The 13,211-nt window shown below is 41.5% G+C and overlaps 1 protein-coding gene across 1 annotated transcript in view; it reads right to left on the minus strand.

Moving 5' to 3' along the window:
* LOC134359153 (cilia- and flagella-associated protein 54-like) overlaps nt 1–13,211 on the minus strand; it is a 510,505-nt gene that overhangs the window by 51,698 nt on the left and 445,596 nt on the right. Inside the window, exons 62-63 of the mRNA XM_063072102.1 lie at nt 12,311–12,452; nt 3,237–3,437 (exon numbers count right to left, since the gene is read on the minus strand). Coding sequence (XP_062928172.1) covers nt 3,237–3,437; nt 12,311–12,452 — 343 coding nt within the window. The remainder of the gene's footprint in view (nt 1–3,236; nt 3,438–12,310; nt 12,453–13,211) is intronic.

A 13,211-nucleotide genomic window follows, 5' to 3' on the forward strand; every position in this document is an offset into this window, starting at 1 on the left:
TAATTTCAGTTTCCTCTTATTTCAGAATTTTTCATTATGTGTTTCAAGATCATATCCCATAATCCAGCAAGAGAAAATGATTTTGTGTGAGTGTGAGGTAAAGTGTGTGTGTGTGTAGGACAGCCTCACAATTCTCTACCTGCATTTCTAGGCAACTTCTTATAGACTCCCTTGGGAAAATCTATGCACAGAAGCTTTACTAATGGATAGTTCCATAAGTTATCTGTATTACTGCACCTGAAATCCTTCTCCTGTTCCCTTGACATTTTAGAAACATAGAAACATAGAAAACATACGGCACAATACAGGCCCTTCGGCCCACAAAGCTGTGCTGAACATGTCCCTACCTTAGAACTACCTAGGCTTTACCCATAGCCCTCTATTTTTCTAAGCTCCGTGTAGCCATCCAAGCATCGCTTAAAAACTTTACCTGCAACCTTTTTAAAAATGTTTTTAGTTGCATGGCACTAGACAGTCTGCAAATAGTCAACACTTCTCTTCTATCAGGCTGCTCCCTCAAAGCTTTGAAAACTGCAGTTATTAATCCTCTTTTAAAAAGCAACCACCTAGATGCCTCAGTAATTAATAACTACAGGCCGATATCAAACTTACCATGTTTAAGTAAAACCATTGAAAAGGCTGTTTATCAGCAACTTAACAGCTCTTTCACACTCAGCAAGTGTACGGATGTTTTCTGGCCTGGATTTCGACAACACCACAGCACTGAGACTGTTCTGGTCAGGGTTTTAAATGACATCCGCTTCAACCACGATGATGATAACATTTCAGTTTTGGTTTTACTGGATCTTTTGACACAGTTGACCGTGGCATATTACCGGACAGATTGGAAAACTGAGTGGGACTGCCCAGTACAGTCCTGAAGTGGTCTAAATCGTATTTACAGTACAGGGACTATTTTGTATGATTTCTAACCGAACAAAAATGACATGCGGAATGCCTCAAGGGTCCATACTAGGGCCTCTTCTGTTTAACATATACATGCTCCCTCTAGTTCAGATCATGAGAACCAACAAAATATCTTACCATAATTATGCGGATGACACTCAGATTTATATAACAGTGTCATCAAGTGACTATGGTCGCATACAATCACTAAAAAACTGTATGAACAAATCAGATGTGCCAAAATTTCCTCCAGTTAAACAAAGAAAAAACTGAAATAATTGTTTTTGGTGCCAAAAATAAAACGATTAAAAGTCAGTGATCACTTAGAATCACTGTTGTTACAGACCACAAACTAAGCCAGAAATCTTGATGTTGTGATGGACTCCGACTTAAATTTTAACTGAAAGTCAGCCTACTACCATCTTAAAAATATAGTGAGAGTTAAAGGGCTTACGTCTCAGCTAAATCTAGAAAAACTCGTCCATGCATTTATTTTTAGTAGGTTTGACTACTGTAATGGCTGCTTGACAGGTCTCTGTAAAAAAATCCCTCTGACAGCTGCAGCTCATTCGGAATGCTACTGCTAGAGTCCGCACTAAGACCAAGAAAGTAGAACATATCACCCCGTTCTCAGATCACTATGCCATTTCCTGTCTGTCAGAGGATTGACTTTAAAATATTACTACTGGTTTATAAAGTACTGAATGGTCTAGGGCCAAAATACATCTCTGATCTCCTGCTGCATTGTGCTCCTTCCCGAGCTGTTAGGTCATCTGGGGTGGTTCTGCTTACCGTCCCCAGGGTCAAAACTAAAGCAGCTTTTAGTTACTATGCTCCACGTATATGGAATAACCTTCCAAATGATCTGAAATCTGCCCTAACTTTAAACTCTTTCAAATCCAGGCTTAAAACTTTTCTTTTCGCTGAGCTTTTAATTTGAATCTCCTGCACTGTAACTTTTATTTCTATACAAATAAACTTGCTTTGCCTTGCCTATGAAGGCTTGAAGCTGGTCCCCCACTGTGCTGGGGAACTGGGTCAGAAATGCTCCTGTGAATTTAGCTATCTTGTTTTAAAATGATGCATTAAATAAATATTGCTCTGGGTGAACATTGTGGTGATTAGTGCAGTGGCTGCTATCCTGATACAAAACCCTCAATTACAAAGCCTCACTCTTGCTCATGTAAGTGCATCCAGTGGTCTTCTTCCCTCACGGGGGAATCTGAGGTAAAATGTATTCCTCTTTAAGTTCTGACCTCCAAAACTGCACTCCATGGCCTTAGATTCTGGGCAGCACTGCTATTTTATCAGTATGACCTCAAACTTGCAGGGCTCTGATTTTAATTCCTATTGTAGCGCCCTTAGCCTCTTGGAGTGCCAGGAATTACTGACAGATATCCACGTTTCCTGGGGGTGAACTCCTCTAAATTGCCTGTTGTAACTTCTGTGGAAGAGCCACGAAGGCAGCAAAAAATTGCCATGAAATCACTCCTTTCAGTCTATAGTTGCCAAATATTATCATGTTTGGAGATCTGTGATATGTTATCAAACTTGCAGTACAGGACTTCACATTGTAATCTAGTACCTCAGTTTGTTTTACTTGCTGTTCATATACATGATGTGGGGAGCACTGCCGTCATTGGTGACGAAGCTTAAGAACTCAACGGGAGGAACACATCTTAGGTCAGTAATATTCCAAATGTACTGTGTGGCTGGCTTCTCCAATCTTGCACAGTTAACTTAATTTGTTAGAATTGAGTATCAGGAGTTGAAAGGAGCTGAAGAGTGCCATGGTAGGGCAGTGGCGAGTGCAATGCTATTACAGCTTGAGGTGGCTCCAGAGTTCGGAGTTCAATTCCAGCACCGTTCTGTGAGGAGTCTCTGTACATCCTCCCTGTGGGATGCATGGGTTTCCCCCAGGTGCTCCAGTTTCCTCCTACCGTCCAAACACATACCAGGTAGATTAATTAGTCGTTGTAAATTGTCCCATGGTTAGGTTAGGGTTAATCAGTGTTGTGGGGTTGCTGGGGCAGCACGGTAAGGGCCTAATCTGCACTAAATGAAATAAAATAAAGAGACTGATATATTTGCACATGATTATTATTGGTGATTATGAATAATTTTGTGCCTCATAAATCTTTAAATTTTTTTTCTATTAACAAGATACCCCAGTTTTTTCAAGAATATCTGATATTTTAGCAGTCTTGTGAAACTGTGCTACTTTCCTGAAAATATGGGTAGAGCATGAAGTTTCACATGCCTTTCATATACAAGAGACCCTGGTCTCTTTTGTCTGTCAGTTTCACTAAGAAAAATGCCTGAGATTATACCTGAAAGCAGATTGTTGTTATATAGTCTTCGGAGGTGGTCATTGTAACGTAGGAGATGGACTGATGTCAATTTCTTTGCAGCCTTTCTATATGGTGCCATTATTTCTGCAGCTTCAGTTGTTTCTGACGCCTCTTTCTTTTCTTCTTCTTCCACTTTCTCTCCTTGAATGGTAGTTAAGCTTGGCAACAATTCATCATTTTCTACAGTAAGAACATGTCCAAACAAATGATAAATCTTATTAATAGATGTACCTGACAATTTTTCATTGTTTCAATTATTTCAAATTACTGATTGCATTTTTAGATGTTGATATTAAAAATAAAATTGGAATAATATCTCCTGAAAAGAAAATAATTTTAAACTTAAACTAGATTGACAGGGGAATGGGAACTAGAGTGACAGGTTGGAGGATGGGGCAGTTAATGTACAGATAGATACAGTACGTAGAGAGACTGTGAGGAAGGATAGGCAGTGGAAAAGACAAAATAGTACTCAGTTGGATAGACTGAAATGTGTCTACTTCAATGCGAGAAGTATCAGGAACAAAGGTGATGAAATTGAAGCTGCAATGTTGAGGCCATTACAAAGACTAGTCTGTCAGGAGAGCAGGAATGACTGCTGGATGTTCAGGGGTTTATATGTTTCAAAAGCGACAGGGATGGAGGTAAAAGAGGTGGGGGAGTAGCATAACTAATCAAAGATAGTATCATAACTGCAGAAGGGGAAGATGTCATAGTCAGATCCTCTACTGAGTCAGCGTAGGTGGAAGTCAGAAATTGGAAGGGAACAATCACTCTACTGGGAGCATTTTATAGGTTTCTCCCAATAGCAACAGGGACACTGAGAAGCAGATTGGGAGGCAGATCTCGAAAAGGGGTAAAAATAACAGGGTTGCTATCATGGGGAACTTCAACATCCTTAATATTGATCGTGCTGATAAAATTGCAAAATTTTGTGCAAAAGGTTTACAGTAGATGGAGTGGGATTTATTAAGTGTGTCCACGGGGATTTGTTATGGGACCTCTGCTCTTTGCAATTTTTAGAAATAATTTAGACAAGGAAGTGAAAATATGGGCTAATAAGTTTGTAGATGACATGAAGGTTTGTTGGTGTTGTGAATAGTATAGAAGGCTGTCGTCAGTTACAACAGGACATTGATAGAATGTAGAGCTGGGCTGAGGAATGGGAAATGGAGCTCAATCCAGACAAATATGAAGTGGTAAATATAAAAGGTCAGATTTGAAGGCCGCATTCAAGGTTAATGGCAGGATTCTTAGCAGTGTGAAGGAAGAAGGATCTCGGAGTGCATGTCCATACATCCGTCAAAATTGCTTCACAAGTTGATGGGGGAGGGGGGCGGTCAAGATGGTATTTGGCATGTTGGCCTTCATTAATAGGGGAATTGATCCCAACAGCCATGAGGTAATATTACTACTCTATAAAACTCTGAAAACTACACTTGGAATATTGCGTTCAGTTCTGGTCTTTTCATTCTATGAAGGATGTGGAAACTTTAGAGCAGGTGCAAAGAAGATTTACCAGGATGCTGTCTGAGTAAGAGAGCATGTCTTATGAGGATAGATTGAACAAGCCATAGTTTTTCTCTTTGGAGCAAAGAAGGATAAAAGGTGACTTGACAGAGGAGTACAAGATGATAAGAGTGGACAGCCAGAGACTGTTTCCCAGGGCTAACACAAGGGGTCATAATTTTATGGTGATTAGAGGAAAGAATGAAGTGGATATTAGAGCAAGCTTTTAAAAAATATGGTGGTAGAGACTGATACTTTGGGAAAATCTAAGAGTCAGTTATATAAGCACACGGATGAAGGAAAATAGAGGACAATGTCAGAGGGAAGAGTTAGATTTACTTTAGAGAATATTAAAATGTCAGCACAACATCATCGGCCAAAGGTTTTGAAAACGAGGGAACCTTTGTGATAATGGAACCAGAGTCTGAGTGGAGTTACTGTGAGAATTCAGTCAATCTGTGAGCCAGGCTGCTGTTCAGCATTTCCCTGGAAATGAAGAAGATGGGGAAAATCTGACAGGCAGCTGATGTATTTTAATATTTCTTCGAGTGCTAGTCCTGATTCACACCCAACTAAAATGAATAAACCAGACAGTGATAGAACAATTATAAGGCACTTACCCTCCACTACTCCCCTTGCTTCAATATCCTCCATCACCCTGCCCCCAGGCAATCTGAATGCCACCAATCCACCCTAGCCCCTGATCTAGCTGTAGGACCCACCCTTCTAATCATCTGCTGACCTATACATCCCGTGATCCCTCCCAACTTCGACCCAAAATTACTCCTATGATAATCTCACCACTACTACTACCCCCATCAAGCTAAGGGTCCAATTGTGCAAGGCCTTACCTGTGATTTATTTAATGGAATTTAATCCAGACAAATGTGAAGTAATGCATTTTGACCCATCTGATTCTGGCTGAACATACACAGCACGTGGCAAGCATCTTAGAATCATTGATGTACAGAGGGACCTACACAAGTCTTCTGCTCCATGAAAGTGGCAATGCAGGCGGATAGGGTAATGAAGGAGATGCTCAGCCTGCTTGCCTTCATAGACGGGGCTAGTGAGTATCAGAGTTGGAACATTGTTTGCAGTAGTACAAGAAAATAATTGGCAACTCTTGGAGCACTATGTGCATTTTTGGTCACCAGCTTATTGAAAGGATGTGGTATTGCTGGAAAGAGTGAAGAAAGGAGAGTTGCAGTTATTGAGAGAAACTGGATAGGCAGGGCTTGTGCTTACGGAACATAAGAGGCTTAAGGAGTGACCTTATGGAGGTTTATAAAATTATGAGGGGCATTGATAGGACACAGAGTCCTTTTCAAAGGGAGCAAGATATCAAACTAAAGGACTTTGGTTTAAAGTGAGAAGGAACATATTTAAAAAGAACTGTGAGACAAGGTTTTCATATAGTAGGTGGTGGGTATATGGAACAGGCTGCAAGAGAAAGTGATAGAGGCTGGTATAATCACAGCATTTAAAAAGTATTGCAATAGGTATATGGATAGGAAAGGTTCAGAGGGATTATAAGCCAAATGCAGGAAAAAGGGATTATTGAGCATCTTGTCAGCATGGTCCAGTCAGGCTGAAAGGCCAGTTTTTGTGCTATACAACTTCTACGCTATGATAACCTCATAGGCCCAGACTTAAGAAGCAGTTCCCTTTGAGCTACTTATCTCTTGTTGCATACATGGCCTTTAGTTTTAGATTCCTCAGCTACAGGGAAAATTTTTCTGACATCTATGCTCCTTATACCCTTCAAAGTTGCTGGTGAATGCAGCAGGCCAAGCAGCATCTGTAGGAAGAGGCGCAGTCGACGTTTCAGGCCGAGACCCTTCGTCGGGACTAACTGAAGGAAGAGTGAGTAAGGGATTTGAAAGCTGGAGGGGGAGGGGGAGATGCAAAATGATAGGAGAAGACAGGAGGGGGAGGGATAGAGCCGAGAGCTGGACAGGTGATAGGCAAAAGGGGATACGAGAGGATCATGGGACAGGAGGTCCGGGAAGAAAGACGGGGGGGGTGGGTGACCCAGAGGATGGGCAAGAGGTATATTCAGAGGGACAGAGGGAGAAAAAGGAGAGTGAGAGAAAGAATGTGTGCATAAAAATGAGTAACAGATGGGGTACGAGGGGGAGGTGGGGCCTAGCGGAAGTTAGAGAAGTCAATGTTCATGCCATCAGGTTGGAGGCTACCCAGACTGTTACTCATTTTTATGCACACATTCTTTCTCTCACTCTCCTTTTTCTCCCTCTGTCCCTCTGAATATACCTCTTGCCCATCCTCTGGGTCACCCCCCCCCCGTCTTTCTTCCCGGACCTCCTGTCCCATGATCCTCTCGTATCCCCTTTTGCCTATCACCTGTCCAGCTCTCGGCTCTATCCCTCCCCCTCCTGTCTTCTCCTATCATTTTGCATCTCCCCCTCCCCCTCCAGCTTTCAAATCCCTTACTCACTCTTCCTTCAGTTAGTCCTGACGAAGGGTCTCGGCCTGAAACGTCGACTGCGCCTCTTCCTACAGATGCTGCTTGGCCTGCTGCGTTCACCAGCAACTTTGATGTGTGTTGCTTGAATTTCCAGCATCTGCAGAATTCCTGTTGTTTCCTTATACCCTTCATAATTTTGTACATCTCAATCAGATCACCCCTCAACCACAACTGCTTCAAGGAAAACAAACCCAGCCTTTCCAATTTCTCTTTACAAATTATTCACTCCATCCTATACCGTACCTAAATCATAATGGACTCCAGGTAATTCTTCTAGTGGTACTGAATTTGGTGCTGATTAGTTTGAATTTGATCACGTGTAATTCAATTATTCATTCTGTTATTATGCCAATGAGCTGATGGGGCAGCAATCAAGTTTTGGACCAGTGACCTGCAGGCTTAAACTAACAGTCTGGAGACTTCAATTCAAGTACCATCATGGTAGTTATGGTATTTAAATGTAATAATTTGGTTTGAAAATAAAAACTACTTGATGAAAGCAACAAAACCACTTTATTGTTGTTGCCGGTTCACTAATGTCCTTCAGGAGAGGAAATCTGTCATCCTTATTCAATGCTGTCTATGTGGGACTCCTAATCAATCAATGCAGTTAATGCTTAAACGCCTTCTAAAATAATGAACCAGGTCACGCAGTTCAAAGATAGTTAGAGTTGAGCAGTAAAAGATGGCCTTGCAGATTGTGAAAATGAATGAATAAATAAAAAGTTTGCAACATTTACTTAGACCATAAAATATAGGAGCAGAAGTAGGCCATTTGGCCCATCAAGTCTACTCCGCCATTCAATCATGGGCTGATCCAATTCTTCCAGTCATCCCCACTCCCCTGCCTTCACCCCATAACCTTTGATGCCCTGGCTAATCAAGAACCTATCTATCTCTGCCTTAAATACACCCAACGACTTGGCCTCCACAGCTGCTTGTGGCAGCAAAGTCCACAGACTTACTACCCTCTGACTAAAGTAATTTCTCCACATCTCAGTTCTAAATGGATGTCCTTCAAACCTGAAGTTGTGCCCTCTTGTCCTAAAATCCCCTACCATGGGAAATAACTTTGCCATATCTAATCTGTTCAGGCCTTTTAACATTTGGAATGTTTCTATAAGAACCCACCTCATTCTCCTGAACTCCAGGAAATACAGTCCAAGAGCTGCCACACATTCCTCATACGGTAACCTTTTCATTCCAGGAATCATTCTTGTGAATCTTCTCTGAACCCTCTCCAATGTCAGTATATCCTGTCTAAAATAAGGAGCCCAAAACCACCCTTCTTAAATAGCAGAGTAACATTTGCAATTTTCCAGTTATCCGGTGCAATGCCAGCATCTATCGATCCTTGAAAGATCATCGTTAATGCCTCCGCAACCTCTCCAGCTACTTCCTTCAGAACCCGAGGGTGCATTCCATCAGGTCCAGGAGATTTATCCACCTTCAGACCATTAAGCTTTCTGAGCACCTTCTCAGTCGTAATTTTCACTGCACAAACTTCACTTCCCTGACCCTCCTGAATGTCCAGTATACTGCAGACGTCTTCCACTGAGAAGACTGATGCAAAATGCGCATTCAGTTCTGCCACCTCTGCATCCTTCATTACAATATCTCCTGTGTCATTTTCTATTGGTCCTATATCTACCCTCAACTCTTTTTTACCCTTTATATACTTAAAAAAGCTTTTAGTATCTTCTTTGATATTAGTCGCCAGCTTCCTTTCATAATTCATCTTTTCCTTCCTAATGCCCTTCTTAGTTTCCTTCTGTAAGTTTTTAAAAGCTTCCCAATCCTCTATCTTCCCACTAGCTTTGGCTTCCTTGTATGCCCTCTCGTTTGCTTTTACTTTGACTCTGACTTCACTTGTCAGCCACGGTAATGTCCTTCTTCCCTTTGAAAATTTCTTCTTATTTGGAATATATCTGTCTTGCACTTCCCTCATTTTTTGCAGAAACTCCAGCCATTGCTGCTCTGCTGTCCTTCCTGTAAATATCCCTTTCCAGTCACCTTTAGCCAGTTCCCCTCTCAAGCCATTGTAATTTCCTTTATTCCACTGAAATACCGACACATTGGATTTTATTTCTTTCCTCTCAAATTTCAATGTGAACTCAATCATATTGTGATCACTGTTCCCTAAGGGTTTCTTAGGCTATGTCCACACTGTGCTGGATAATTTTAAAAACAAAGCTTTTTCTCTTCGTTTTGACCCTCTGTCCACACTAAAACAGCGTTTTCATCCTCCGAAAATGGAGATTTTCAGAAACGGTCTCCAGAGTGAATAAATCTGAAAACGCCTAATATCCGTTGCAGTGGGACATGGTAAACGGAGCTTTTTAAAACCGCTGTCATGACGTGCCGGAACAAATGGCGGCAGCGCGGCATTTCATCGTTTTCTTCTTCTTCTTATTACTTCATTGTCGCCAAACAACTGATACTAGAGCGTACAATTATCACAGCGATATTTGATTCTGCGCTTCACAGAACCTAACAATTTCAGAACTGACGGCAACGAGACTGAAGCCAGAAGAGTTAGAAGTGTACTCACCAAATACTTTGACCCATAGCTTACTGAATAAATAAGTATACTCACTTTGCTCTGTTTTCTGTCCTTGCTTGTATGAAGGTGCTTTACCTATTTATGCAAGTACTTCTCTGACAATAGATGTGTAACAGCCTAATGTAACATTGTATGGAAATACAAGATAACACTGATGCAGACATGTTTTATACATTTAACAAGGTACTGTATTAATGCAACAGAGTTAGTCAGTTTTTCAATGTTCATCGTCAGCCGGGTCATACTGCCCGTGAACTCCTTGTCGGTTGCCTCCATACGCTCCAGTATTTTTTTTTAGTTTTAAGTCCTCTGTGCGAGAGCCAAGAGCAATTCCTTTAAAGTTTTTCTAGTCTGTAACTGGATAGAAGCGCACCAAGTATACCGTTTCCTCTTCGCTTGTTTTCTGTGTGTCCTGCGCATGCCCAGTAGGAGGAAATTCGCCCAAATATCCGTCTAATGTGGCCAGAGATATTTTGAAAAATGCTTAGTGTGTACGCCTGTAGTTTTTACTCGAAACCGGCGTTTTCAAAATTATCCAGCATAGTGTGGATCATTGCACAACACCCAATCCAGCACAGCCAACGCCCTAGTGGGTTCAACAACAAGCAGCCCTTAGACAAAAAGCCACCCCTTAGACATTCTACAAATTCTCCCTGTTAAGGTCCAATACTGACCTGGTTTTCCCAATCCACTTTCATGTTAAAATCCCCAGCAATTATCATGACTTTGCCTTCCTGACACGCCTTTTCTATCTCCTGCTGTAATTTGTAATCCACATCCCGGCTGCTGTTTGGGAGCCTGTATACAGCTGCCATTAGGGTCCTTTTACCCTTGCCATTTCTTAACTCAATCCATAGAGTCTACACCTTCCAATCCTACATCATCTCTTTCCAATGATTTAATATTATTTCTTATACACAGAGCCACACCACCCCCTCTGCCTACTAACCTGTCTTTCTGATACACTGTATATCCTTGAATGTACAGCTCCCAATGGCAGCCATCCTTTAGCCAAGTTTCAGAGATGGCCACAACGTCATACTTGCCAATCTGTAGCTGGATTTCAAGATCATCCCTTTTATTTCTTATGCTGCGCGCATTCAAATATAACACTTTCAGTTCAGTATTTTTTGCTCTCTGTTTTAACTGCACAACGCCTCTATTGCCCTGTAACTCATGCCACTGGCCGTGATTAAGCCTCATCTCTTGCCTGTTCTTTCTATAATCTCTGTTGCACATTATCTTTGATTTATTTCTGTTTTCCCCTTTCTCAACCCTTTCACTCCCGTTCCCATTCCCCTACCAAATTATCTTAAACCTTCCCTAACAGCTCTATTAAATGTGCCCGCTAGGATATTGGACCCGTTTGGGTTTAGGTGTAATCCGTCCTTTTTGTACAGGTCGTACCTCCCCCAGAAGAGGCCCCAGTGACCCAGGAATCTGAAGCCCTGCCCCCTACACCAGTCTCTCAGCCACTCATTAAAATGCCTGATCGTGCTATTCTTGCACTCGCTAGCACGTGGCACAGGCAGCACTCCTGAGATTACTACCTAGAGCTCCTGCATTTCAGCTTCGCTTCCTACCCAACTCCCTGAATTCTTTCTTCAGGACCTCCTCCCTTTTTCTAACTACGTCATTAGTACCAAGACTTCTGGTTGTTCACCCTCTCCCTTCAGATTACTCTGCACCCAATCCAAGACATCCCATACCCTGGCACCTGGGAGGCAACACACCATACGGGTATCTCTATCAGGCTGACAGAACCTCATGTCTGTTTCCCTCACTCTGGAATCCCCAATGACTACCGTATTCTTCATCTTCCTCTTTGCCTTCTGCACCACGAAATCAGGTTCAGTGCCAGAGACTCAATCGCCGTGGTTGTCCTCTGTCCTCTTTCCCTCGCTTCCCTGACCATCACTCACTTATCTAACTCCTGCAGCCTCAGGGTGACTATCTCCCTGTAGCTCCTCTCTATCTCCTGTTCACTCTCCCTAATAAGCTGTAGGCCATCGAGCCGCAGCTCCAGATCCCTAACACAGTCTTTCAGGATTGATGACTGTAAGTGCAACATATTGAGTTTCCAGGTTAGAAGTGAAAATCGAATGAAAATCGGATTTGCATTCCATCAATGTCTTGAGGAAACACAGTCAACAAAGCAAGGAAACTCTTTAGGAGCCATCTGTTTTCACATAACTTCTGGGATTTTCCACCCGAAGTGACAGAAAACACATGTGAGTGGATGTGTTCAAACAACTTACACATTTTCAGGAGCACTGTACTCATCTGCCCTTGTCAAAGAAAGATAATGGCATTCATAGATTGTAGGTCTGATCAGCAGCAACAATTCTGAAAATGTATTAATCCATTTTGAAAAAAAGATACTGACTTTCCTATTACGTGAAGCATCATAGTAAATAATACACAGCAAATCAAATCAGACTGTATTTGTGCATTGTAATTACGTTCAGACAGAGAGCATATGGAAATTCTCACCAGTTTGGTAATCTTGATGTGATGCTAAAATGTCCAGAAGTATAAACTCATGCAATTCATTTTGGACAATATTTACCATGTCTTCTTCCCTAACTGAATTGTCCCTTGTTAGTTTCTTGGAACTGTGCAGGATACAGTTGGCCTATACAATAAATGATATTTGTGGAGAAGAACAGAGTTTATTATTTTACAGATTGATGGAACTTTTCTAAATTAAAATACTGCTCACCTTATCCTTTCTTGAGAATTAAATTGTGTTATTTTTAAATAAATTATTTTACTTTCAGCAAACTAAATATAAAAGATTGCAGATACTGGAAACTGGAGAACCAACCAATCTGCTGGAGGAACTCAGTGAGGAAAGGAATTGTCAATATTCAAGTTGAAAGCTGCATCGGGATTAACAAGGAAGTGGGAAGATCGCCAATATAAAGAGAAGGGAAGGGGTAAGATGGGTCCAGGAGTTGATTGGTGGACTGAGGAAGGGAGGGGAGAGGAGTGGAGTTGGGAACAGAGGCAGGTTGTAAGTTCAATGTTCAAAGTAAATTTATTATTGAAATACATATATGTCACCATGTACAACCCAGAGATTCATTTTCCTGAGGGCAATCACAGTAAGTACAAGAAACATAATAGAATCAATGAAAGGCTGTACCCAACAAGACAACAATGTGCAAAAAAACCAACAAATTGAATGAATACAAAAGAAAGAGGGAAAATGAAATAATAATAATTAATAAACTAGCTATAAATATCAAAATCAAGAGATGAAGAGTCATTGAAAGTGAGTTTTTAGGCTGTTGGGAAGAGTTCAGTGATGGGTGAGTGAAGTTATGCCCTCTGGTTCAAGAGCCTGATGTTTGAGGGGTAATATGTGTTCCTGAACCTAGCAGTGTGGGTC

This window comes from Mobula hypostoma, chromosome 20 (genome assembly GCF_963921235.1).
Source record: "Mobula hypostoma chromosome 20, sMobHyp1.1, whole genome shotgun sequence".
In the NCBI taxonomy this organism is placed as follows: domain Eukaryota; kingdom Metazoa; phylum Chordata; class Chondrichthyes; order Myliobatiformes; family Myliobatidae; genus Mobula; species Mobula hypostoma.